The sequence below is a fragment of the Eubalaena glacialis genome, chromosome 7, assembly GCF_028564815.1.
Source record: "Eubalaena glacialis isolate mEubGla1 chromosome 7, mEubGla1.1.hap2.+ XY, whole genome shotgun sequence".
Classification (NCBI taxonomy): Eukaryota; Metazoa; Chordata; class Mammalia; order Artiodactyla; family Balaenidae; genus Eubalaena; species Eubalaena glacialis.
This window is the reverse complement of record NC_083722.1, coordinates 77,807,323-77,834,859: the sequence shown is the minus strand read 5'-3', so window position 1 is coordinate 77,834,859 and position 27,537 is coordinate 77,807,323. Positions and strand designations below refer to the sequence as shown.

The window sequence follows — 27,537 nt, the reverse complement described above, 5'->3', positions numbered from 1 at the left end:
GAGGAATTTGCCAAGCAGTGCTATTAACAGCTTCTCTAAGCTAGGGGATGGAAGTTTAGAATTCTGGCTTACAGGGGAAGACAGGAGACTTGTTCTTCATGGAATATTCATTTGTATCTTTTGACTTTTATATTATATAGAGGTATCACATTAAAACAAAACAAAACGAAAAGATCTAAGGACTATCAAATGCTCTGCTCCAAACCATTTAGAGAATAAAAATAATAAATCATATGTTTCTTAAAGTCAACAGGCATATATCTATATTCTAATTTTTCAAATATAAAAATCAATGTTATCTTGAGACTTATGAACACAGCGCTAGAATGTACACTTCTGTTATATTTTATTCCACTTTTAGGAATCTAGACATAAGGCTTGGAAAGCAATATACTTGTTTTGTACTATAGAATATAATTCTAAAATATATCTAAAATAAATCTAAAATATAATTCTAAAAATAATAAAAATTTGTTTTTAATAATCAGTTAATGCCCCTAGGATAGAAGGCAACCAACACCTAAGTCTCTGATGGTTTTACTTTACAAATCTGTACAAGTATTTCCTTCCATTTACCACTGTAACAGTTTCCATTACAGTTACCACCTTACTAAAATCATATCATGAGTTTAAAAGGTTAGAAATTATAATTGGAACAGTATTTCTCTTCCTGTAACAGAATCACAGGTAGAATCTAGATATTCCTTATTCATTTAAAGATAGACTGTTTAGGGACTTCCCTGGCGGTCCAGTGGTCAAGACTCCGTGCTTCCACTGAGGGGGCGCAGGTTCCATCCCTGGTCGGGGAACTAAGCTCCCGCATGCTGCACAAGATAGACTGTTTAAATTGAACCTCACAGGCTCACTAATGAAACTAATAATATCATTAACTTTGTGATATACTTTAGACGCTACAGATGAAATCCCAAACTTTTTAATCCACCAGATTCTCCCAGGAAGATAGCATTGTGAATTTCTAGTAACATTTTTCCATTTTGATGCAGAAAATGAGTTCAAGTGGTTTAAGAAAGTGACTTGTAGAGCAGTAAAACTATCAGTTCAACTGAAGGGATGAAGTGCTTATTGGTGCAAAAAAGTAAGCCCCTGATTTGCACAGCATGTCCAGTCTGAGACTACATACCTTGAAAGGAATACAAAAAAAAAAAAAAAAAGTTACTGTGAAAGACATCAGTAAAGAATATAAGGTAGAAAAATGAGACAGCTAAGATATGAGCCCAGATGAAATAAAGAATACAGAAGCAATAACTGTAAGAACAAACACATAAAAGATTAATGAAGAACATAAATGCCATCTGTTTTCCATGTTCCTTAAAGGTAGTATTGAAGGCATCTTATTGTTTTGATGTAACCCAGCATTACTTCTCTATACTCTGGTAAACACCACCTCTCTCCACCCATGTGGTTTAGGTGGGATTCACTCCAGTCCCAGCTCCAGAGGTAGTTGTCATTCACAGTAGCCCATCCCTCTGGGCTTAGATCAGAACTGAGATGGCTAGGTAATCAACTTAGAGATGCTTAGGGGAATTTTATGCTTAGGGTATCTAGAAAAGAAAAACTGTGGGAAGCTATTTTGTAACTTTGAGAAAACTGATATACATTTAAATTGTCTCCAGAAACCACCTCCCATTCTATATTATGAGTACCACACTGGATTATATCCTATTTCAATACCTCTGCTTATGTGTGGAGAGGCAGTACAGCACAGGAGTTTTATTTCTGTTTGTTTTTTGGGGTCACGCAGCACAGCTTGTGGGATCTTAGTTCCCCGACCAGGGATTGAACCCGGGCCTTTGGCAGTGAGAGTGCAGAGTCCTAACCACTGGACTGCCAGGGAATTCCCTAGCACAGGAGTCAAGAGCACAAACTATAGAGCCAAACTCTTGGTCTTAATCTCAGCTCTGCTTCTTACTAGCTGTGTGACCCTGGGCAAGTCATTTGAGCTCTTTGTGACTCGTTTCCTCATCTGTAAAATGGGAATAATAGTAGAGCCCACTTAATAAGGTTGAGGTTTAAATGAATTAATACATCAAAAGTACTTAGAATATTGCCTGAAACAGGGTAAGTAGTACATAAATGTTAGCTATTGTTGTTGTAACGACTAATAAGTAAAACATGCTTAGAACAGTGCCTGACACATAGTAAACCTTGCATAATATTATCCATTATTAAGAACATTCATTCAGCCGTTCAACCAATATTTACTGAGTACCTTTTCTGTGCCAGGCCAATAATGTCTTCACTCTAGACCAGTGGTGTCCAAAAGGAATATAATGCAAAACATAAATGTGCGCCAAGTACGTAATTTAAAATTCTCTAGCAGTCGCGTTAAAAGAGTAAAGAGAAACAGGCAAAATTACTTTCAATAAAATATTTTAATCCAATATCCCAAATATTATTTCAACATGTAATCAGTATTAAAAATTGAGATATTGGACATCATGTCATTCTAAATCTCTTCATCTAGTGTGCATTTTGCATGTACAGCACATCTCATTTCAGACTAAAGCCATATCTCAATGCTCAACAGCCACAGGTGGCTGGTAACTAACATGCAGTTCTTGACATGAAAGGTTAGGGAAAGGGGGGAAATGTTCTTTGTCCTCCGGCCCATCCTGCTACTAATTATCCATATAATCTATCTATCTGAAATATATATAGTATAATATACATATAGTTATATATAATATATATATTTTTTCGGTTTGCAAAGTCCTTTCACATTTGCTATTCGTTGTTTCATTTAATAGGAACATGCCTCGCCTTGAAGGATGGATTAGATTTTAAGAGATGGGGAAAATTCCCATCAAGAGGAAACAAATGAGCAGAAGCAACAAGGAAGGAAAACCAGGGGTCTATTAGGAAATTAGTCACAGAGATAAACCTAAGAAAATATATCAAGGAAGCCCTCAATGCCAGACCATGGAGGCTGGGGTGTGAATTGTCAGGTGGTAGGGAGAAACTGAAGATGTGAGCAGGAAAGAGGCAAACCTGGATTAAACAAGTGGCTAAACATAGCATGAAATGGAGTGGGAGAGGCTAGAGGTAGTTCATTAGGGAATCCCTGCATTAAAATCTCAGGAAGAAATAATCTAGATAGAGGGATGAAGAGGAAGAGAGAGCCTAGCAGTGTCTGGTACTCAGGAGATCCCAATGTTAGTTCTCTTCCTCCTTTGGTGATTGGGAGATTTTTAGGGAACTTTTAGATAGATCTCTCTCTTTCTCTCTCAGTCTGTCTCTCTCCCTCCCTCTCTACCAACAAACATCTGAGTACCTACTACCTGCCAAGGACTATAATAGACCTTGAAGATATAAGAGGGAACAAAGCAGGTAAGATTCCTGACCTCTTACATCTTATATTTTCTGGAAAGAAACAAACCGATTATGACATAAAATATTTTCACATCGTGGTAAGTACTATGAAGAAAATAATCATGGAGATGATTGGCGAGGAGAAGGAATTCAGAAGTGGTGACAGTTAAGCTGAGATCTAAAAGATGAAAGGAGCTGGATGTGCAAGAAGTCAGGGGAAGAGTGTCCCAAGTAGAAGGAAAAGCATGTGCAGAGTCCTGCAGGCATGAAAAAACTTGGATGCTTGGGACTAAACATCAATGTTGCTAGCACAAAATTTGGGTGGGGATTGTGGTAGGAGGTGTAGCGAAGGGGGCGATCAAATGGACAGGTCATGAAGGGCCTGTAGACCAGGACAAGGAACTGGATCTTAAGAGCAATAGGAAATCACTAAATTTCAGTATCTAAAAGGTTGCAGGCAATGATTTCCATTTTACGATCACTCTTGCTACAGTGTGAAAAACTGCTTAAGGCTGGTAAGGGTGGAAGCTGGGGTTTCAGGTAGAAAACAACTAGAGAAGAGCAGGTAAGAGATGATGGTGGCATGGCTTATGTTAAGGAAGGTACTTGGGAAAATTAATGACCCCACTCCAATATTTGTGCAGAAAAAAACCCTCTATGATTGCGCAGCAAAAATTTCAAATGAAGGATGTGGTTTTGTCCTATTATGCACTTTTTGGGGGAAGAGTGCTACTGAAAAAGTCAACATGAAAATAAATATTTGTTTATTCTAGGTATTGGAACATACATTTAACATACACATTGTTAAATGTAAAATATTATTTCCGAAATTTTCAATTTCATTTTAGTTAAGGTGATTAGAAACTTTCTGAGGAGACAACACATGACTTGAGAATTGGGGGGGGGGGGAAATTAGGACTCCATGCAGAAAGAACAGCCAAGTACAAAAGCAAAGGGGCAGGAATGAGACTACCATGGTCAAGGACCAGAAAGTAGCCCAGTGGCTGGAGCCGAGTAAGTACCCATCAGCACAAGGTACGTGGGCCATATTTAATCAATGACCACGAGACAGCTTCTCATTCATCTGTCACCTCCACAGTGCTGGCAATATCACGAAGTAGCCAGTAATAAAAAACAAGAAGAGAAAGGTCTCGAGCTACCCGCGCTACAGTATTTTTCAGCCGTCTCACAAGAGCTGATAAAAACTCCATCCACTTCTAGCGAACCAAGAGTAGAAACACCGGTTCTAAAGAGAATGAGTACATCGTCTAGATAGGGCCTGTGTATTCCCGAAGTCTTGACCGTAAAGCTCTTTTCGGATTGATCACCGACTCCGCCCGCAAGGCACTTCCCTGCACACCTTGAAAGATCCACAATTCTGGAAAATTCTCAGGAACCTCCTCCCGCCGGCGGTTCTCCAAGTCACTTCACACGTGACCTTGCCTCCCCAACCCTGGGCCCTTCAAACAACTAGAAAGCAGCGTAACTTCTCCCGGCAACGCAAACGAGCTCTCCAAACTCCACTGCCGAAGGAGCCAGGAAAGCCCGCGTTTCCAGGCTAAATCCGCAACGTCACATCCGATCACCTGCCCCAGCCTCCACCTTACATCGAAAATCACCAGCATGACGAGACCAAAACGCCCGTCGGGGGCGTGTCTCCCCAGAGCCAATGGGCTCTGTCCACCTCCCTCAGTCTCTGTTTTGTCTATTCGTGGCCTGTGACGTCAGAGGGAGGAGCGCGGAGGGAGATACGGAAAGTGAGAGGGGCCAGGCCCCACTGTCGCTCTGGAGGCGGAGAAGGAGCAAGATGGTCTACATCTCGAATGGTGAGTTGGAGGGGCTACGTGGGCGACCTCCGTCTTGGGAGGCCGAGCCCCGGGTTTCTTCCATCCTCGCCCACCGTCCCGGCGCCGCCTTTCCGGGCACGCCCCGCGGCCAGGCGGAGCTGGGGGCGAAGTCGCCCGGGCCTATGGCTCGTCGGCCGAACGTCCCTGAGCCGCGGCGGGGGCCAAGGTCCCCGTGGTGACGGCAGTGCCGAGTGCCCGGCATCCTCGCCCTCCTGGAGCTTCTGCTTGTGGGTCTCGGAAAGTGGTCTTTCCTGTCGGGCGTCAGTGTCCTTAACTAGAAAAGACCACACTGTTCACGCCGTTGCGTAGCGCTTGTGCCTCCGGCACTTTTTTTTAGCGTTGTTCGTTTGTCCGCTCATTGTCTTAATGTCGCCCTATCCGGGTGATACCTACCCTATTATCTGTTTTGCGGGTGGAGACTGAGGCGCAGCCGGATTAAATAGCTTGCCCAGGATCACAAAGGTGGTTCTAATGGCTCAGCCGGGTTTCTAACGCAAGTAGGCTGACGTCTGCGTTCTTACGGTTTTTTACTACGCTGCCTCTTTCTGTAATGTGTAAGAGAGTTGAAGAAAAGCTTTGGATAGGCTTTTTCTCCCAGCAGAGGGGTAGCTCGTCACGCATGTAGCTTTCTGCCCTAATTTCAAGGGGCACAGGGAGTAGCATTACTCCCTGTAGGAGCAAGTTGATTATTCCTGGAATGGAGAAGCTGAGAGAGACTTAATTCAGTGACTCCCCAAAGACAGTGAATGGAAAGGAAAGACACAGTATGACTGGGTCAGAACAGTGTCAGAACTGCCTGCCCACTTGTTTGACTCAGGTGAAATAAATGTCTTGGTGCACTCTTAACTAGTTCTTGCATCACTGGAACCAGGTCCTGGTTCTATTTGAGTCATCTGTTTATCTTCAGAGACCATGAAGGTAGTGAGAAATCTTCTGGCCGAGTGCACTCTGCATTTCTTTGCTTTTCAAAATCTCACTTTCTCTTCCTCCTTGTCTCTTAGTTAAAAATCTTTGAAACAAGTAGGTTGATGGACACTAAAGATCAAAGTTTTATCTTCGTTTTGGGCACTTGCAGACTTTGTGTTATATTCTTTGTGGTTAAGGCTGGCAGCTTCTATTATTTATTGAATAATTCTGTGTATTTGTAGTGTGTCTTTTTGTGTACGCATTGTTGTTTTTGATCTACATAAATAACATAAAGGTCCTACTAGGGCCTCTAATCTCACTTTTATAGTTGAGAAATGGCCAACTGCATTCAAGCAACTTATTTCTCTCTGAGGATATTGGGAGGGGAGGTTTCTGCCTTCAGAAACTGGGAAGAAAAGCGCAAGAAAGTCAGAATTGTACAAATGCATGCAATATGTTCTTTAGAATCGCAAAGGAAGAAATTGACGGGTTCCAATTAGATCTGTTTCCTCCCTCCCTCCCTTCTTGTCGCTGCGCGCAGGCTTTCTCTAGTTGCTGCGAGCGGGGGCTACTCTTCGTTGTGATGTGCAGGCTTCTCATTGCGGTGGCTTCCCATTGCGGTGGCTTTTCATTGCGGTGGCTTCTCTTGTTGCGGAGCACGGGCTCTAGGCGCGCGGGCTTCAGTAGTTGTGGCTCGCGGCTCTAGAGCGCAGGCTCAGTAGTTGTGGCGCACGGGCTTAATTTCTCTGTGGCATGTGGGATCTTCCCGGACCAGGGATCGAACCCGTGTCCCCTGCATTGGCAGGCGGATTCTTAACCACTGCTCCACCAGAGAAGTCCTAGATCTATTTTCTTAGAAGGACTGTACCAGCATTTCATAGTTGACAAAAACTTTTTCTTACTGTCAAAGTGACTTTTTTTTTTTTCTCAACAATTCTGTATGATGATTATCCTTGGAATACTTTTTCTCAGAGAAGGAAACTGTCACGTCACCCAACGAAGCAGAGCTAGTAAGAGGCAGAACCAAGCCTATCACTCACACTCTGTCTTTAAGTGTAGCCCCTTTTTCTCAGTAGCTCTGTGAGGGCTCAGGTCCAAGTGGATACCTGAAAGTAAGCTGGTCAAGGAAAGAGGAGAAGTAAACTGGGCATGGCAGTGAGTGGTGAAGCCCTTGGGAAAATGGAGAGGAGAGGTAGTTGACAGATGGCTCGTCTCCCAAAATATTCTAACCTGTTGATTTGCAAGACTGAAACTCTAGAGTATTAACTTTTCCTGATGTAGCTTCTATTATTTAAAGTGGTTTGAAAAATATATCCATTTTTCTGTAAGATAAAACTGGAGTCTGTAATTCGGATCAACAGCATTCTGTGAAAGAAAAATAGTGGTCATTTTAATGAACAAGCCAAATTCTCTGTAGTACTTAGAGCCCACGAATTCTTTGATATATAAAAATTTTAACATAACAACTGATTCTGAAGATTTTAAGGGTATGTATAAACAGTCTTTTTATATAGGCAGGAGACTTTGCAAGTGAAAGAGATACTCAGAACACATTTAGGAAAATGGAAGTGGTGTGAGCATTCTTTATATTCACTCATCTCATTTGTTTCCTCAAAATACTTGAATAAAGGTATTGTACACCCATGTTCATAGCGGCATGTTCCCAGTAGCCAAAAGGTGGAAGCAACCTAAGTGTCCATCAATAGATGAATGGATAAACGAAATGTAGTATATACTTACATTGGAATATTCATCAGCCTTAAAAAAGGAAGGAAATTTTGACATATGCTACAATATGGATGAATCCTGAAGACATTGTGCTAAGTGAAATAGCCAGTTACCAAAGTACAAATATTGTATGATTCCTCGTACAAGGTTCCTAGAGCAGTCAAATTCATAGAGATAGAAAGAATGGTGGTTTTCAGGGGCTGGAGGAAGGGAGAAATGAGGAGTTTATGTTTAATGGGTGTGGAGTTTTAGTTGGGGAAGATGAAAAAGTTCTGGAGGTGGCTGACGGTGATGGTTGTATGACAGTGTGAGTGTACTTAATGCCATAGAATTATACACTTAAAAATGGTTAAAATGGTAAATTTTTTTGTGTGTATTTTACCACAGTAAAAAAAAAGAGAAAAAAAAAAAAACTTGAAATGTCACCCAGCAGAAATTACAAACTGTAGGAGGCATAATTTGACATATTAAAGGAATGACCTCTAGACCACAGAACTTCACTTCCCTAACCTTTCCTTAGAATGATGCACACATAACACACCTTTCCTTGTGTAGACCATTTGGAACAGTGAACAAGTTGAAAACTGAGCCTATGATTGTTACCTGACTGATTAAATGTAATGCATCTTGTGTCAGGGATTTGTTGCACTAACTGAAGTTTCTTTATTCTTGTCTATAGGACAAGTGTTGGACAGCAGGAGTCAGTCCCCATGGAGATTGTCTTTTATAACGGATTTCTTCTGGGGAATAGCCGAGTTCGTGGTTTTGTTGTAAGTATAGTAGTCCTCTTAATAGCCCTGATATTTAAGTTCAGCTTGCCTGAAGCACTTTTTAATTGTAATTTTTATTAACAGCTTTTCTAAGGGAGATGAAGACTTATGTAGTGATAAAACTGCCCCAAACATCTTTTATGATTATGAATATGTTCCTTGAGTTAGTAAGCTTGACCACGTCTTAGCCGTAGTGGTAACCATTTCAGCCTGCAACTATGGGGCCAGACCTGCTTGTTCTGCTGCCAGATGACAGCACTTTGCTTTCTCTCTACTGTTCCTGCCTTTAGTGTGTGTGTGCAACTTTTATGGCATGGTATACAACAAGTAAACAGGGGAATTAGATCTTGATTTTTAAAAGCTCCCAAGGCATAAACTTTTTTTTAAATGAAGGGTTAGCATCGATACAGAGGAGACAAAAATTTAAACTTCACCATAATTTCAAGCAATTCTTAGTTAAATTCATTTTTTGGTTTTTCATATGCTGTTTGTTTTATGAAAATTGTTCATCTACTAACAAGTCTTACTCATCCAAAGTTTGAATATACATTTGAGTGTCTCGTGGGCAGAGAACTGCAGATATGCAGAGATGTGGGATGTCTCCTTCCTTCATTGATTTTAATATCAGTAAATGTCTTCTTTTTACAAGGGGCCTTGGGGTGGGCATGATTGTGGGAGGAGGACATCAGAGGAGGTTATTCCAGGTGGAAGAGGCACAGCAAAGATGGCAGAGAAATTTGGAAATCAGCCTATGCTGTTTATACTTAATTTGATTGTAGCTCTGGTTTAGAAAGATTAATCTGATGGCTGCATGTGGCATAAATGAGACGGGGTAAAATGGAAGAAACCGTTCCATAGAGAAATACAACAGGGCACAGAAAGGCCTAAGTTAAGTTACTCATTGCAAAACTTCTTTGCAATCTCTTACAAATTTCACCTCCATATTGTTTATTTAAAATATTGTTTTAATTTAGTTAAATCCTTCCCTCTCCACAAATAAAATTCCATTTAAATGGATTCCCAGAAAGCCCTGTGCCTCTGGCACACCACCTCAGCCCCTCCTTCCCCAAGGTAACATTAGGTAGGCTGTTGGCACAGGAAATGAACATGCAAAACTATAAAAGCAGACTCTGGGACTTGACAACTGATACAGAGCAGAGGAAGGAAGTTGGAGATGACTCTGGTTTCAGAGTCATTGCTAGACTCTGTCTAGAAGAGTTACAGCAAATAAGAAAGACAAGGAGTGGTGGCTTTGGCACAGAACATAGCACACTCTGTTTAGACTTGTGCTTGCGCTAGATGGTGTTGTCCAGCTGGCTTCAAGAAATGTGGGTTTGGAGCTAAGTTAGGGTAGTCATCCTCCCACAGAGATGATAGTTGGAACCATGGAAATGCATTTTATAATGTTGAAAGTGGATCTTCTGTTGTTTTCTGCCCCTTGTTTCAGTTTCAGAACTCTGTTTCAGCAAGATGTGAAAAAGAGAAGAGGCTACGGAAGCTCATCTGATTCCAGATATGATGATGGAAGAGGGTATAACTTTTTAAATTGATAAAAGATGTTTCTACCCCTCTGTGTAATATAATTAAATTAGAGACAAATAGGCAGGCAGACATAGTTAGGCTCATGGTAATTAAAGGCTTAAATTCTATTTCACAAAATTAATGTATTACTGTAAATTAAATCAAGTTGCCTTTGATTTGATAATCAGAGTTAATCTGACAAAGCTAAAATGTATATCAAATATCCTATGGGAAAAGTCTAAATTAGAGGATGAAAACTGATGGCCAACATTAAAATCTAGAGGTTTCATTTTAGATTCTGGATTTCCAGCTGCTAATGAAAATCTCACGATCCAGCAGCACTGGGTGGGGATTGTGTTTCTATATGGCAGAAATCAGCTGCTGGGTTTCAGTTGGACATTTACAGGGGGAGCTGTCCCGTTTATCCTAACCCTTGCTTGACTCACTTTCCTCCTGCGCGTTACGCAGCTGGTCTCTTTCAGTATTTGAATTTGTGACTCGCGACCTAAATGGTAGTTCCTATTTTAAATAAAGAAGAGGGTCTATTTGAGTGTTTAAAAGGAATCAATTGAAGTAGTGTCTACTAAACGGTAGAAATTAACTTTTCTTATCTTAGGCCACCAGGAAACCCCCCCAGAAGAATGGGTCGAATTAATCATCTGCGTGGCCCTAATCCTCCTCCAATGGCCGGTGGATGAGGAAGGTAACTTAAAATCTGCAATTCTGCAGGGATTTCATTTTGAAAATGCCTCCTTAGGCAGGTTTTCTTTAGGAAAGCGGAAGTCACAACATTTTGTAATTACTCAGACATCTTATTTGGAAAAATATTTTTATCTTAACCCTTGAAAAATTGTCTTTTGAATCAAAATGTCTTTTGAAGAAGGTTTTATAACATATAATGACTAGCTTTTTCATACAGATCCAAATTACTAACTACTAACTATTGTAATATTTTCTTTTAGGTAAACGTCTGCTCTAAGAAGCAGACAACTGGACAAGCACATTCATAGCAGAAGGAAACCATCAAGAAATGGAGTGTTGACCACACTGGACAAGTTAGATGAATGTGTACTCTAAACAAGGATTGCTCTGTGTCCTCACAGATGAATGAGGTCGTGCTGGGAATTCCCCCCGCAGGGATCTGGCATGACTGACAGGCAGTTCTATAAATGCACGTGTTTGTCTCATCTTTTTTGTATCGTTTATGAAAGTATTAATATAGTTTTAATAAGTAAATATTTTTAGGTTACAAGACTGACTTCTCATCTTTATATAATTAAAACACAGAAAGCTCCAAATTTGAAGAAGAATAAACAGCTGAGTACTATTAGTGTCACCTTTTTCAACTTCTGAAATACTGTTCATTGCTTTTTTTTGTTGTTCTTTATAAATAAATCAGTGTATTTCAGTAATATGCATATGATATCTGTGCTCTTGAATTAATTTTTATCTTAAAACCTATTTGTCCCATGGATCTTTAATACAATGTGTCTTACTTGCTACCAGATTTAATTATCAGGGTATTTGTAAAGCCATAACCGACAAACCTGAGCTACAAAATGTAGATTTGCTAGGTGGTCTTTAAAATCAAGGACTTCAATGCTATCTTTTCCAATTTTAATTCTAAACCATTGCTTAAGATACTGCCTGTTGGCTTTAACCCCATCTGAATGCTGGTAACTCTCATTCTTTCACTAGAATGAAAGCTCTATGAGGTGAGGGATTTTGTCGTCTTTACCCCAGTGCTTTGAACAGTGACTACGTGTAATAGGCACTGAAATATTTATGGGAAAAATGAATAATACAGATAATTCTACTTTGTGTTTAACAGTCTTTGAAACCAAAGTGTTCAGTAAAAGCACTTTTATCTCCGTTTATAAGTATTCAACTCTGTTTGCCAGGAAATGGGGATGTGGTGGCATTACTAAACACTGGTCTGTATGAAAACCAGACTACAGGCGGACAAGACTGGAAGCAGGGAGTTGGGTTTAGAGGATGTTGTGGTGGTCCAGGTGAGATCAGACCAGGTAGTGGCAGTAGGAGTGGAGAAGTGAATGCATTCAAGGCATATCTGAGGGACTGCGGGATTTGCTGATGGATTTGGATGTAGAAGATGTGGACAATTGAAGAAACAAGTGAAACAGGATGGTGAAAATGGGAGTAGATTTTTGGCGGGGGGAGGCGGGGATCGAGTTACATTTTGGATATATTTAAGTTTACAATGCCTTGTAGACATCTAAGTGGAGATACTAAATAAGCAGTTGGTTATCAGGGCGAGATCCAAACTGGAAATACATATTTGGGAGTTATCTTCATATTTAAAGCCATGAAACTGGATAAAGTCATCCAAGGAGTGTGTAGAGAGAAGCCCTAGCTCCAGAGAATCCTAACATCAGAGGCCGGACTGAGCATGGCCAGTGAAGTACGAGGAGAACTAGAATTACGTATCGTGTCTGAGAAGCCAGGAAAGACAGGTGTGATGACGAAATGAGACACCAGTTATCAGCTGCTCCACAACAAGCACGCAAAAGAAAACACAAGTAGGTTGAGGGCATGCTGCAGCCAGGACCAATCACAGCAGCATCAGCCAATGCACCCTCCCACCTCACCCTCCTCCGGGCAGCTCCGCCCTTCCGCTTTCCCGGAATGCTCTGGGCCGACTCCCGGCGGCCATCTTGGTTGTGGGCAGACGGCCGAGAGGTTGCGCCTGCGCCGAGGCCTCTTCTCTGGCGGTCGCGTTGCGTCCTTGAGGCTGGAGGGGCGTCGGCGGCCGAGATGACCCAGGCCGAGAAGGGGGACACGGAGAACGGGAAAGAGAAGGGCGGGGAGAAGGAGAAGGAGCAGCGCGGCGTGAAGCGACCCATCGTGCCCGCTCTGGTGCCGGAGTCGCTGCAGGAGGTGAGGCGCCGGGGGCGGGCCTTGGACTCGGCTTCCGGGCGGGGCGGGGGGCCGCGGAGCTGGGCGAGGGGAGGAGGCTGGCGAACGGCGGGAGTGTTCGGGCGCCCACCCAGGTGGGTGGTCGTTCCCCGCTTGCTCCGAGGGCACAGTGCAGATGGCCAGGCCAGTGACACCAGCCACTGTGCGAACCCCAGCCTTCCGGGCCATGAGACCAGCACGGGGCTGTCACCTTCCTGCCAACTAGTTGAGGGGGCAGACTGGATGGTGTGTAAGGGCCTTGCTAGTTCCCACTCTCTAGGATTCTCCCACTTGGCGGGAAGGGGGAGCTCACGGTTGGGGGTGGGCAGTAAGTATCTAGGGCATGGAGTGGGATGGGCTAGTGCAGAGGACCATAGGGGGAGGTATTGGGCACACACAGCAGGTACCTCCTCCAGCCCTGACGGTCTGGGACAGTTTCTCCAATGGAGGTGACACCGGGACAGAGACCTAAAGGATGATTAGGAGTTAGCCAGGGGGAATGTGAGGGCAGGAGAACAGCATGGGAGAGACCTGGGCCAAGGGAGGATATGAAATGTTGGAGATGAGGATGTCTGGAATTGAGGAAGAAGAGGGAGCAAGACATGAGACTGGAGATCTTAACAGGGATGGCATCAAGAAGGTCGTATAAGCTAGAGCCTGGCCTCTTCTGAAGGGAATGCAGAACTTGGGAAGAGATAGCCAGATTCTGAGCTACATGATTAACTCGTTTAATTCTCACAACAGCTCTCTGAGGTAGGAACTTTTTCTAGAGCAAGGAAGTGGCACAGTCTGAATTTCGAGCCAGATCTTTGAATCTGGAGCCTGGGCCATTACCCACTATAACCACATTTGCTTAACTTCAGTTATGTACAACTTTTGGTTTTTCCATATCCTCTGTGAGACCTCTACCATTATTTGCTGAATAACTTTTTTTACTCAATTTTATCTTAAGCAGTAATGTCCAGGAAATGATGTGTAGGATGTATTGGCTAGTTGTTTTCTAATATGTTAAGGTAGATACGTAATTATTAAAAACTGCTTGTCCACACTTTGGAAGACTGCGTTTACTACTCCAGAGCTTCGCAATCAGTGTGCTGCAGCCTGTGTACTATTAATGAGGTACAGATGTCCCTGATGGCAAGCCACCTCATCTGTTTAACTCAGTTTGCTAGATAAATGTTGTCTGCCATAGCACGCAAAAGCTTGAGAAGTGTGCTGCAGAGTACCAGGCCATGTGAAGAGTGGTGCCATGGGCATTCAACAAATACCTACTAGGCTGCTGTATGCCGTGCACTGGGCACAGAGTAGTGAACAAGACAGTAGTAGTCCTTTACATGAAGGTTTTGTCTTTTGAGAGAGCAGACAGTAAATCATTACAAGAATGATAAGTGTCATGAAAAGGAGGGGTGCCATAAGATTTTATTGCAGGGGGACAAATAAGCCTGGTCTGATGACATTTAACTTTAGACCTGAAGGGAGGAGTAAGATTTAACAGGGAGAAAGAACATTGCATGCAAGGGGAGTTGCGTTTGTGAAGGCCTGAATGTCAGCACGGTGAACTAAGAAATCAGGAGACGTCTGGATTGGGAAGATTAAAGAGACTGAAAAGTAAGTGGTTCTAGAGTAAAGCTAGAGAAGTAGGCAGGGTCTTGATCTTGGAGGTTCTGGACTGTATCTTATTGGCAAGTTACGGAAATGTTTTAAATAAGGACATGCCAAGAAGACACAACTGTAGCTTAAGGGCAGAGCAGAGTAGGTGCTGACTTAGGAGTCACACTGGAATGGTGATTCTCAACAGAGGCATCCTGTTGTCAAAGGGATTGTTGGAGTCCCTTCTTCCCCCACTCCCTCCTGAAACTCTGGGTCCCTCAACAGGTTTACGTGGTAAAGGTTCCTGAGTGATTCAGGTTATATTCTGCCCCCTTGAGAATTACAGATCTAAAAGCCCACAGTCGTTACTCCACTGTCCTGATTTGTGCTGCTTTGTCAGTCCTTGTTCACTGTCTCCCAGTAATGGATGGTGAAGTGCAGCAGAGCTTTCTGACCTGTGAGGATAGAATTGTGAACTCTGGTTTTTTAACCCCAGACTCTTGCCAGATCAGGTAAATAGTACAGAACCAATAAGGGTAAAGTGTTTAAAAAACAATGACGAAAATACGGTTCATGCACATTCTCGGAAGTGGTCCATGTATAAAGTCCACTTACTTTCCAGCATTACAAAACAGTGATTCTGATCTGAAATTAACTTCTTCCCTCACCTTCTCAACCAGTGTTGTCACATCTGAGCAATCATACTAATTACTTCAGGAGCTTTTGTAAATTACAGATTCCTAGGCTCTCTCTTCCTGGAGATTCTGAATCAGAAAATTTTTAGTGAAGCCTTAGGGTCTTTTTTGTTTTGTTTTGTTTTAACAAGGATCTTTAGGTGATTCAGATTTAGGGAACCCCATACTTCACAAGTCATAGTATTCCCCACACTCTTATTCATTGTTTAACTCTCTTCTCTAGTAAATGGGAAGTTCTCTAGTGGTCAGGACTTTGTCCTGGTCACCATTGTACCCACAGTGATTGGCACAGAAATGTCCCCAAATTTTAGCTTGATTTGCACTGGGTACTTAGGATTTCATTCATTTAAATTGACCTATGTACCGTGAGTCAGATCCTCTGCACACAGATACAAAAAGAGTTTGCATTCAGGCAGAGAGCAGTATTTGGATGCCTCTCAGAGAACTCCCTTTACTGAATTATTTTGATACCTTTGAGTTTGATAGTCATTACAGGAAACTAATTTCTTAGTCTAGCCTGTTACCTCTGTGTTATTTAACGTGTTACCTGCATGTTATTTACTAAGGTCACACTCCTATGTTTTGTATTTGCAGCAAATCCAGAGCAACTTCATTGTTGTCATACATCCAGGTTCAACAACTCTGAGGATCGGTCGAGCCACAGACACACTTCCTGCCAGCATTCCTCATGTTATTGCACGAAGACACAAACAACAAGGGCAGCCCCTGTACAAAGACAACTGGCTCCTAAGGGAGGGACTAAATGTAAGTCAGAAATGGAGGACGCTGGCGTTCCAGTGGTTAGGACTCCGAGTTTTCGCTGCCGAGGGCCCGGGTTCAATCCCTGGTCAGGGAACTAAGATCCCACAAGCTGCGCAGTGTGGCCAAAAAACCCACCCGCCATCCCCCCCCAGCACACACACACAAAAGAAATGTAAGACCTAGAGAGAAAGCCCAGGGTTGTCTCCTTGGGAGGGCTTCAATATTCAATGTATGCCATAATCTTGAACGACATCTTCATAGCTTTAATGTATTTTAAAATAACGACATCATTCAGGGTTACAAATATCATTTTTTATCTGAGCTATCAATTTTAGATTGTACAGAAATAATTATAACAAAAGTAAATCTAATTTTTTTCACCCATCAGGATGAATTGGGTATTGATGAAGATGATCTTTAGTGGAAGATACAGAATTGTCAGTCCCTTAAAATGATGCATCCAGGTGTCTATTAACTGACTGCCATATTTTCTCTTCCAGATACTTAGAGTTTAAATTGAGCTCATATTTTCTATCTAGCAATTGAATTGCTACAGTAAGCACTTGTTACAATCTTAGATCAAATCATAATTTAAAGGCAAAAAATAGTATTTCCTTGGAGTAAGCATTTACTTCGGATGCAGTAGGCATCCTGTTTTGCAGGTGATAATTAACAGGAAAATTTTTGTGATAGGTGTTAAATATGTGTATTGCATTGTAATCTGCTTTAAGTTTTAAATCAAGGGTAGTTGTAGGAACTTGCAGTTTCTGTAATTCTTATAGTAAGACTTAGGGTTCCATTTTTTAGCATAATTAGAAGACTCTCCTTAAGTCCATTTCTAAGCTTAAGTATAACTTGACAGTGTAAGAATCTAAAATTCGCATATCTTTGGATCTTACAATTCTATTTTAGGAATAAAGCTCAGGAATAAAAATGGAAAGAAAGCAAAATATTTTATAAAAATATAGAGTGTTCTTTGCAATATCACAAGAACTTGAATACTCATTAATTAAGTGAAATAACACATGAAGGAATAAAACATTGTTATAAAATTGTAAACATGAGAATTATATAGATATATGGAAGAATTTCTCTAATACTTTGTAAATATAAAGTAGTGCTCTGATATCAGTCAAAAGTCACTTGAGGTTATAGATTTTTGCAGATAGTTTTATGGTGATGGCTCTTTTCTGATTTTTTTATTTATAAATAAGATTACTTTGAATTCTTAAGATTGATACATGTGACAAAGGTGAAGGACATGCTACTCGTTGATGAGGGAGCATTTGCTCTTGCTGGATTAAATTAGTATTTTGCCATTTCTTTCTCTTTTTCACTAAATTCTTTATACTCTTCATCTCTTTTCTTTTTCCCCAGAAACCTGAAAGTAATGAACAAAGACAAAATGGCCTTAAAATGGTGGATCAAGCAATATGGTCTAAAAAGATGTCAAATGGTACAAGACGGATTCCTGTGTCCCCTGAGCAGGTTCGGTCTCAACTCTTTCTTCAGATTCATTCTTTGACCACTGCTATTAAGTCGTAACCATTCGTGTGTGCTCCCTATTTCATTATGCAAATTAAAGATGGGATTTCCTTAAAAGAGGAAGAAAAACCATTCTTAACCACCTACAGAATACCTGAATTGATGTTGCAAATGTCTAGGCAAGCCAAATAATTTGTAAGGTGGTGTTTCTTGTATCAAGTTGATGGAAATTTAGTTTATCTGAGAGTCTTAAGTGTGTAATTCCAGGATCTTGATGGGAAGCTGTATTCTTACTACATTTGTCATTTTAATGTGATAAACCAGTACTGCTAGGAATGGACATGAGTCTATATGATATATAAATCTGTATTCAACTTTCAGCAGAGTACAGTACTGATTTTGGACTGACTAAATCACTGCCTAAGTGTTAACATTATGGGAGAAATCAAGATTGTGGAAAAGGGCAGGAGAATCCACTTGTGACCAATCAATATTTTGTCACATATCTTGGATTTATGATTAAAATTTGCCACTGTATCTGGTCTGTGAGAGAGGAGAAAAGAGGACAACCCCCTTTTTTTTCTTGCATGGATTCAGAGAATTTTCTGATGCTCTTTTATTTCAGGCACGTTCCTACAACAAGCAGATGCGACCTGCAATTTTAGATCATTGCTCTGGAAATAAGTGGACAAACACATCTCATCACCCTGAGTTTTTGGTAGGAGAAGAGGTAGGAAACTTCTTTACAGTGAAATGGAAGAAGAAAACCTAGAAACTATTTATAAAATTAATTTGCTTTGCCACCTAGTTCTAGTTTTTCTCAGCATTCTGTAATCCTACCCTGAGGACCAGATATTCACACTGGCTTCTGAGATGTTACTTACACCTCTCTCAACATTAGAACAGTCAGCAAATGTTAATGATAATTTCTGGCCTTAGGTCTTTGAGTGTGAATCTAGAAAACCCTGAGAGAAGAGTTTTAACAATGTATTCACCTCCCTGTCTTTTCTAGGCCCTGTATGTTAATCCTTTGGACTGTTACAATATTCACTGGCCTATCAGAAGAGGTCAGTTAAATATTCACCCAGGACCTGGGGGCTCCCTTACAGCTGTTCTGGCAGATATTGAAGTAATATGGTCTCATGCAATACAAAAATACTTGGAAATCCCACTGAAAGATTTAAAGGTAAACTAAAATGACCAGTTAATGGATTGTCTTTAAGATTCTTGGTCAATAAAAGTATACTATACTCAGTTGTTTGTAAGACAGTGTCCTTGAAGCCTTCTTGACCTTAAGGTGTTAAGGATATCTTTTTTCCTTCACTGAATTCCCCGCTGGTGCTTTCTTTTTTTCCTCATTTTGTTTGGTTCTTGGTGTTTCTCAGCTGCTCTGCCATCAGCAAGCTTGCTCACGTTTATGTCTTCTCTCTGGACCTTTTTCGGAAACATCAGTTGTCTTATTTTTCATTTTACAAGTGTTAAATAACTCAAAGGGATAAAAGCCCACAAAACTTCAACATTTTCTGTTTCTTTTCATAAAACCTAAAGGATAGCAGAGAGCTCTGAGTTTTTATTTTGGGCCTCTAGCCATTGCTGCTACTGCTTTAGAGAGAATCCTCTTTGACGACAAGTGTGGTGAAATTTATTTTGACCTGACTTGAGTGTTAACCATTTTATATTTTTTTCTTTGTTCTTCTTTTTAGTATTATAGATGTATCTTGTTAATTCCTGATATCTATAATAAACAGCATGTGAAAGAATTAGTGAATATGATCCTAATGAAGATGGGTTTTTCAGGTATGTCTGATATCCCAGTGAAATCTGCCTGAAATGCGATTGTTTTTGTTTTTTCCTGACAAAGTTAATCTGATTCACTGCTTTATTGAAATGCTTATTCTGGGAGGGTCAGTGATACTTGGATGATTGCCTGGAGGTTCCTAGACTTTAATTGAATATTTATTGTAGGATCTTTCCTGCTCCCCAGCTGTTCACCCCTCTGCCTTTTGTTTTTCAGGAATCGTGGTCCATCAAGAGTCTGTGTGCGCCACCTATGGAAGTGGTTTAAGCAGCACGTGTATTGTAGATGTTGGAGACCAAAAGACAAGCGTGTGCTGTGTGGAGGATGGGGTCTCTCATCGGAACACTCGGTGAGGAGCTTGGGAGGAGGTATTCCCTGCTGCTTCTCGCCACACAGCCTGTTCAACTAAAAGCGTCATGAGTTAGAAAGAAGTTTTTGTAAGGAATTACATATTCAGATTTTTCATATGAAACTAGTAAGATTGTGGAAGTGCAAATTCTAACACGGCTATAAATAGCCGATTTTACCCTTCCCATTGGAACTCTCTAACATGAGTTCACATTAGCAGCTCCTGAAAGCCCTAGTGTGTGTTGTGTGCTTTCCCACAGAGGAAGTGTGTACGTTAGCTCTGTGTCTTTCACTGTGGTGTGGCAGAGAGATACCAATCACATTCACAGCAAAGCTTTATTTGGGCAAGTCATGTAGGAGAAAATAGGTTTTCAGGTCTGAATTCTCTAGCTAGCATTTTGAGTATTTGCTTTTCTTGTCGTAATTGTTTTTGGTGAGTGAGGAGTAACTTTATGGTGGTCAAGTCCATTCATTATGTCATCACTGATAGAAGAGTTAATAAAATAACTAGCAGGAGCAGGTTGGCTGCTTGTCTGTCCTGAGACAAGCCCAGCACAGGTAAGCACACTCAGGTAGTGCACATACCAGTTCTCTGCAGCATTTGTGCTTCCAGGATGGCTTCTTCAGGATGCTCTAATTCTTCCTGTCACTCACATAGGAAGTTTGACTCTTAAGGCATAGAAACAAATTTAAAAGAGGGTCCAAGCAGTCCATGAGAAAGGTTAATTTGTTACCTCCCACCCCAAGTTACAGTGCATTCTCAAACCCAGATTGAGTTGTTTGGGCTCATCCATCTGTAACACCTAATGCCATTGGTTTTCAAAGTATAGAGAAAACACTGGACCCAGGTCTTCTACCACTAAAACAACACAGCAGTGATCTTTCCAAATCGTAGAAATATTCAGTTAGTGGATAGTATTCGCTAAGATTTTCTCCCATAAGTTTGTCTTACGGTGTCACTGCCTGCCATTTCTACATGTTGGTGAGTATAGATAGTCAAACAGCTGTCATATGCTACACATATGGACTTGGAAATGAGCTGGATTTAATGTGTATTCTGTTTCTTGGACATTTTTTGCAAATAGCATTTTTTGCTTCTAGATGTTCACCACTGGTTTTTGCTAGTTTCCTTTCTCTCTCCCTTACATCCATTCTGTCCTTTCATGCTTTAATTTATCTCTACAACATTTCTTGAAACTTGCTGTGTTTCACTGTGCCTAACTGAGTTTTTGGAGCACCCTTTGCACTTTCTTAACTGACAGGTTACCCATCTGCCCTTTTCTCTTAACACTAGGCTCTGTCTGGCATATGGTGGATCTGATGTGTCAAGATGTTTTTACTGGCTGATGCAGCGAGCTGGGTTCCCTTACAGAGAATGCCAGTTAACAAATAAAATGGATTGCCTTCTTCTGCAGCACCTTAAAGAAACTTTTTGTCATTTAGATCAGGTGGGAGCAAAATCAAAATTGCTGATTATTTTTGTTTTCAGGAAAAATTGAAGATATTTAAAGATAATTAAAAATTTAACAGTATTATGCAACCTGTTCAACCCAAGTTTATAAAGCCTTGAGGCTGAAGCTGTTAAGGAGTGAGAGAGTTTTTTGGTAAGGTCAGAGCTGTACGGATGTGTCTCAGGCTCTGGAAAACACAGCTAGTTTTTTTTAAGAGAGTTTAGCAGATGTCTCTCTCCTTAGGATCTACAATCATTCTAATAAAGGATAAAGATAAACCTTTGGATGTAATGAATAGTAGCAGGTAAATACATAGGTATAGACAGTTAATAAAATGGTATCATTTGAAGCACTTTCTTGGTGTTGTGAACAGTCAACATTTAGTCATTGCTGTATATGAATTGCTACCTTTTTATGCTATTTGTTTTAGACCTTTCTTTTTCCAACTTTTTTTTTAAAGCATTTTTCAAGTAATGTAATTCTGAATAAAAAATTTTTTGAGAAACATAAGATGGGGTACATTTCCCAGTTATTGAGGGAATTTGCTTACTGGTTGGGCATTATATTGGTGTGTATTGATAGTGAAGCAAACAAAAATGCACATAGTGCGAATTTCAGAAATGTTGAAAGAATCAAGGTACAGTTGAACTCTTGTTTTATTAAGTTCCAGTGGGAGTGGCAGGAAGTCGTAGGGCAGCCCTTTTATAGGTGAGATTTAGGTGGCATTTGAAGAGTTTGCATGCACTTTTACTGATTCACTGACAGCATCTTTTCCTGGAATCAGGACATCTCTGGGCTTCAGGACCATGAGTTTCAGATTCGACATCCAGATTCCCCTGCCCTTCTTTACCAGTTTCGATTAGGAGATGAAAAACTCCAGGTAACACATTGGTATATATTTCCATGGGTAGAAAGAAAGGCAGCCAGGTTCAATCAGACTGAGAGAATATGTACTTGCTGGAAACCTCATGAGGTGAGAATGTCAACTGGTTGTAAATTAGCTGCTAACCCAACATTTAAACCGCTGGTAGAGGACAGATTAGAACAGATCTGAGCCATTATTTTAATTAGCCAGTATGTGATGAGTTGTTATTTAGAAAGAGGCATCATTCTTACTAGGAAATTATAAAGTAGATTCCTAGGCATTTATTTTACATTTACTTTGAGATTTCTGGTGTTATATCACCCATTCAATTTGATGATAAGTGAGTTTTCTAGCCTATCATGCACTGAAGAAATAATGTTACTTCTGAAAGAGAATGCTTACTCGGTCTAACTTACAGGATCTGATCTGCCAGTTTTGTTTTTGGAAGAACAAAATTTATTTGATGGGTCAGTTTTTTCAGAAGGCAGTATCCTTGGTTGGTCATTTTCCTTTTCCTTCCTTGCACAGGCTCCGATGGCTTTGTTTTATCCAGCAACTTTTGGAATCGTTGGACAGAAAATGACAACTTTGCAGCACAGATCCCAGGGTGACCCTGAGGATCCTCATGATGAACATTACCTGCTGGCCACACAAAGCAAGCAAGAACAGGTCTGTGGTAATTCTGTGTGAGAGGAGACAGTTTTGTCCCTGTATGAGAAGTTTGCCCATAATTAATGGATCATTGCAGTGGCTGCAATCTGACAGTATACTAAAGCTGGTACTGTTTTTAAGACCGTAGATGAAATGAAGTCTGTGTTTAAAATCCAGATGACAGATTTCTTTATTCAGCAAACATCAATTTTCAGAATACCAGTCTACAAGATACTTCCCTTTTGGCGTGTATTATTTATGTACTTTATGTATAATATTTTATCTACTTTTGAATATTTATCCAGTAGTATTTTCAGTAAAATCTTACCTATTTTTAAATTATCATGCAAAAGCTGGGTGGCACAGGCAAAAGAGCTGAATTATTTTGTCCAAAGCTGATCCTAGTTATAGGATGTCTGATTCAGGGGCACAAATTAAAGCTCTTATCTGCTAATGAAACAGCAGCTCATGATGGAGAGAAGAGGGCAGTGAACCTTTTCTAGTCTTTGTTCCTGTCCCAAAGCTGAGCATGGGGTGCTTAGATAAGGTCTGAAAATGAGGACCCATAACAGCCACTGGCCTAAGAATTCCAGTGAATTACTACACTTAAAAACTCAGGGGGAAGAGGTTCATCTACATCGACATTTCAATCTTAAAAATCCAATCAGTAATAGGAAAGTTCTGTGATCTGCGCTGCCTGCCTGTGATTGCTTTGGAATTGTCAGCACTTCCTCATCTTCTTCACACCACCCCTCACTCCCAGTTATCCAGGGGTGGGGACCAGGTGCTTGGTCGTAGGACTATGGTGTGTTTCCTCTCTGCAGCACAGTGACAGACCTTCGTTTTATAGAGTGTAGAGTAGTGGGGTAGGGAGGGGGGATCTAGCTGGAGAACGTCAACCGTGTTCTATCATAGCCTTACCATCCATTTGATTCTCCTTTTGATTGATTTAAAGTCTGCAAAAGCTACTGCTGACCGAAAGTCTGCATCCAAACCCATTGGATTTGAGGGGGATCTTCGTGGCCAGTCCTCTGATCTTCCAGAAAGACTGCATTCCCAGGAGGTGGATTTGGGATCCTCCCAGGGAGACTGCTTGATGGCTGGCAATGATTCTGAGGAAGCTCTCACTGCACTGATGTCCAGGAAGACTGCCATCTCGCTGTTTGAAGGGAAAGCCCTGGGCCTGGATAAAGCCGTCCTCCATAGCATAGACTGTTGTTGTAAGCACGTCTGGGAGCCGGGGGAGAGCAATTACAGGGTTCAGGCTAGGGTGTAGTTTTGCCCTGCAGCATGTTCATGCAAAAGCTATTGAGCACCTGCTTTGTGCCTACATTGTCAGGTGTTAGGATCTGGTTCCTGGCCTCGCTGAGCATGGAGCCTAGTGGAAGAGACCAAAACAAGTCAACTTACCACACAAAGATGAAATTACAACTGTGGCAGGTGCTACAAAATTGAACTAAAGGGTTCTGACTGAGGGTTTCCGATTGAGGGATTTAATAAGGGGTTTTTACTCAGGAGGAGCTGTGGAGGGGGGGAGGCAGGGAAGGCTTTCCTGAGGAAGAGCCGTTTGAGAGAGAGGGATCTAGGGGGAGAGTGAGGTGTTACCTTGGCATTCCAGGTAGACGAAGAAGCCTGTGGGAAGGCCAGTGTGGCTGGAAAGCAGGATGCAGGGTGAAGCTGTGGGAAGTGGTGGGTACACACCACGCTGGACTTGGTAGGCCCCCCTAGAGATGCTGGTCCTAATCCTAGGGTCGGGGGTGGGACAGCAACATGCTCACGTTTGTGTTTTGCAAGGTTCCTCTGGCTGCATGGCAGCATTGTCTGGGATGGGTTGGGAGAGACCTTTGAGAAGGCTCCTGCAGTTATCCAAGCAAGAGATGATAGTGGCTTGGCCTGGGGTGGTGGTGGATATGGAGAAAAAGCGTGGAAGGGATTTCACTGTCTTTTCAGCGTCTGATGAAACCAAAAAGAAGATGTACAGCTCCATCTTGGTGGTGGGAGGTGGTTTGATGTTTCATAAAGCTCAAGAATTTCTGCAGCACAGAATTCTCAATAAGATGCCACCTTCATTCAGGCGAATTATTGAAAATGTGGATGTGATCACAAGGCCCAAGGTATGTTGTACACGGTGCAAGTTGTACTCTTTGCCAGTGAAACAGCATTATTTCTAGTTGTAATGTATTGGACAGAGAAAATCCTGGGAGGCATGGGTTTGTGTCTGGGGAGTTCTTAAGGGCTTGATCAAGTGGAAAAATTACTTTCAGCAGGTCACAGATGTGGTGAAAGGAGCTCTGGACTAGGGACTAGATTACTGGCTTTTAGTCCCTGCTGTGCCCTTCAAACTAGCATGACTGATTTCCATCTTTGTCAGAGGACTGGATGGGGTGAGGAGAAGACTGACTGTTCTCACACTGTCAGCCAGAACAACTCCATTTTTATCTCTTTCATATTAAGAATCTCCTGCTGGTCCCTAGACCAGGTGATCTTCAAGGATCTTTTTGGTTTGAACTGTCTTGGCAACCATAAACGCAGGAATTTAGAAACAGATTGTGTCTGTATTTTATTATTCTCACTGACAATTCCTGGGAATATTTTTATTTAATTTTAATTCTGAGGGAGGGATTGTGGGATATATTTATTCCAGTCAAACTTCAAAATAAGTTATGTCCTTACATATGTTCCTGCCTATAGAGACTGTTTGTGGAATAATAGTAAATAGTGAATAGTAGCATTTTCAGTAATAAAAACTAAAAAGTTTTCTTGTGAGTTGAAATAGAAGATGTCTGTGGTTCATTGATCCTTCATGGGTCTTTAATGCAAATTGAAAATCTGGTTTATTCCATATTGACTCAGCAGGGTTTTTTCTACCCCCAAATTCAAGTAAATGATTAAGTATATGTCTTGTCTGCTTACACTGAAATATTTTTGTTTATCACCTCTCTAGGACATGGATCCCCGGCTGATTGCATGGAAAGGAGGGGCAGTGTTGGCTTGTTTAGATACGACACAGGAGCTGTGGATTTATCAGAGAGAATGGCAGCGCTTTGGCGTCCGCATGCTACGAGAGCGAGCTGCTTTTGTGTGGTGAAATGGACAGAAGAGTCACTGTTGAAGACCAACACATAACCTCGTGGTATAAAAGACTCTTATAGAACATTTATATTCTAATTTATTGATCTAGGTGCTTAAGTTTTATGAATTTTAACTTTTATGTTGAGAACATGACATTGGTGTAAAAAATAAGCTGCTTTTGTAGTCAGGACATTTGAGAATAAATATGAACTTAGTCTTCAGTGGTAAACTCTCCTGCCCCTTCTTCAGGGTCTGTAACTCCCAGTGATCTAAATTGTTGCAGTAGAGTGGTTCTCAGGTGGTGAAGCCCTTCATTTAGGTTGGCTTCTGAGAGTCACCAGGCAGTCTCACATAACCATGAGGGGTGGGTGTGTGACTGTGTACCTGAATTGTGAGAAATGTCTGGTCACGCATTTTCCCTCTTATCTAGTACAGCAAGCACATATGTCATGACTTGTGTATGCTGCTAAAATTCCAAATAGGAAAGAAAGTTTTTTGTTTTTTTAAAATTTTCTCCTGTATTACAAAAAATATTGGGGCACATTCAGGTCTAGATTTCCAGAGGCAAAGATTTAAGGCTGGGCTGGCTGGCTTTTGTTACTGACATAATCTAGGGTGGGCTTGGGGAAGGAAAACAATCATTGACCAAAAGAGAACAGAAATGAAAAGGAAAACTCATTTGCTTCCTAAAGCCAGATAGAAATGATTTAGGTTAATGATTTTCTAATGTGTCATACAGATAAACAAGGAGACTGCTGTAATTTCTAACTTAAGCATCAGGTCCCCAATTTTCCTTTACCTGAAAAATGAAGTGAAAGTTCTTGGAGTACTTTTTGTTCAGTATGATCAGTTGACCTTAATCTGTGAGCAGTCTGAACCAAAGTTTAAATACAGACAGCTATTACCACCAGTGGTCCAGGCCTTGGTCCAGCCTTCTGAGCCCCTGCTGAGGAAGGGAAGGAGGTTTGGAGACTGGAGCCAGCCAGCACAGCCTATGGGCTCAGAGACCTGGGAGGATGGGGAGGATGCCTGATTCCTGCCACTCCCTGCCAGGGACCATCTCGCTTCTCTAGAACTGAGGGTGGGAGGGGGGCTGGGGGAAAGACAAAAGTAGATGCAGATAAGAGATGCAGGTAAGTGGAATATAGAAGCAGTAAGGACAGTTGTGGGGACTTCCCTGGAAGTCCAGTGGTTAGGACTCGGCACTTTCACTGCTGTGGCCCCAGGTTCAGTCCCTGGTCGGGGAACTAAGACCCCACAAGCTGCGCAGCATGGCCACAAAAAAAAAAAAGGATGGTTGGAAGTTTTAGGACTTGGAGAAATGCTGTTACTAGAGCATTTTAAATAAATAGGATTATTTTGCATATCTGCTCAGTAGGTTGGAAACAAAGAAGAGTCTGCCAGTATAACAAAATTTTAATTTGCTAGTATTATTTGGGATGTTTGCCTTAAATTTGAAAATTGTATGCTTTTATTTTTTCAGTTTTTTAACAAAATAATTAAATTTATACAATACTGATTTTATCTTTCTGGGCTGTTTCAACACAGTTTAATACTGGCTACCTAGTTCTAAAAGCATAATGTATTTCTGTTTATAATAGTTTTTCACATAATAGCATATTGCTCTTATAACTGGTAGATATTGATTCAGAGGAGGTTGGTTTCTGGTCCAAGTTTTGACATAAGCCGTCTTCTATTACCAGCACTTACAAGCACCGGGAAAACTGATCATGACAAGTAAGTGAGCTTTACCACATTAATTGTATTGCCTCAGGCATTGCTAAGTATTTGCTTGTGAAGCT

At 41.2% G+C, this 27,537-nt stretch overlaps 2 protein-coding genes across 3 annotated transcripts; both read left to right on the top strand.

Moving 5' to 3' along the window:
• The first annotated feature begins 5,048 nt into the window (after positions 1–5,048).
• On the top strand, positions 5,049–11,525 carry SELENOK (selenoprotein K). Of its 2 annotated transcripts, XM_061195437.1 has the most exons (5): positions 5,049–5,156; positions 8,491–8,581; positions 10,029–10,112; positions 10,719–10,805; positions 11,065–11,525. In XM_061195437.1, the coding sequence occupies exons 1-5, from the start codon at positions 5,138–5,140 to the stop codon at positions 11,066–11,068; spliced, it is 285 nt and encodes a 94-aa protein (XP_061051420.1). In that variant the 5' UTR covers positions 5,049–5,137; the 3' UTR covers positions 11,069–11,525. The 2 variants fall into 2 exon arrangements, with proteins under 2 accessions (XP_061051420.1, XP_061051421.1); XM_061195438.1 differs by lacking the exon at positions 11,065–11,525 and having other exon boundaries at positions 10,719–10,809.
• Positions 11,526–12,770: 1,245 nt separating this feature from the next.
• On the top strand, positions 12,771–26,450 carry ACTR8 (actin related protein 8). Its single transcript, XM_061195436.1, has 13 exons — positions 12,771–13,000; positions 15,898–16,068; positions 17,443–17,553; positions 18,176–18,280; positions 18,563–18,736; positions 19,254–19,347; positions 19,565–19,697; positions 20,991–21,144; positions 21,932–22,027; positions 22,541–22,681; positions 23,619–23,883; positions 24,614–24,777; positions 25,608–26,450. Exons 1-13 carry the CDS (start codon positions 12,878–12,880, stop codon positions 25,749–25,751), a joined length of 1,875 nt encoding a protein of 624 aa, XP_061051419.1. The 5' UTR covers positions 12,771–12,877; the 3' UTR covers positions 25,752–26,450.
• Positions 26,451–27,537: the final 1,087 nt, after the last annotated feature.

Bases quoted from the DNA above. Each gene is read 5' to 3' on its own strand.
- ACTR8 (XM_061195436.1), top strand. From the start codon at position 12,878: ATGACCCAGGCCGAGAAGGGGGACACGGAGAACGGGAAAGAGAAGGGC. The intron at 22,682-23,618 runs GTCTGTGGTAAT...ATTGATTTAAAG, and splicing joins CACAAAGCAAGCAAGAACAG to TCTGCAAAAGCTACTGCTGA. The intron at 23,884-24,613 runs GTAAGCACGTCT...CTGTCTTTTCAG, and splicing joins CCATAGCATAGACTGTTGTT to CGTCTGATGAAACCAAAAAG.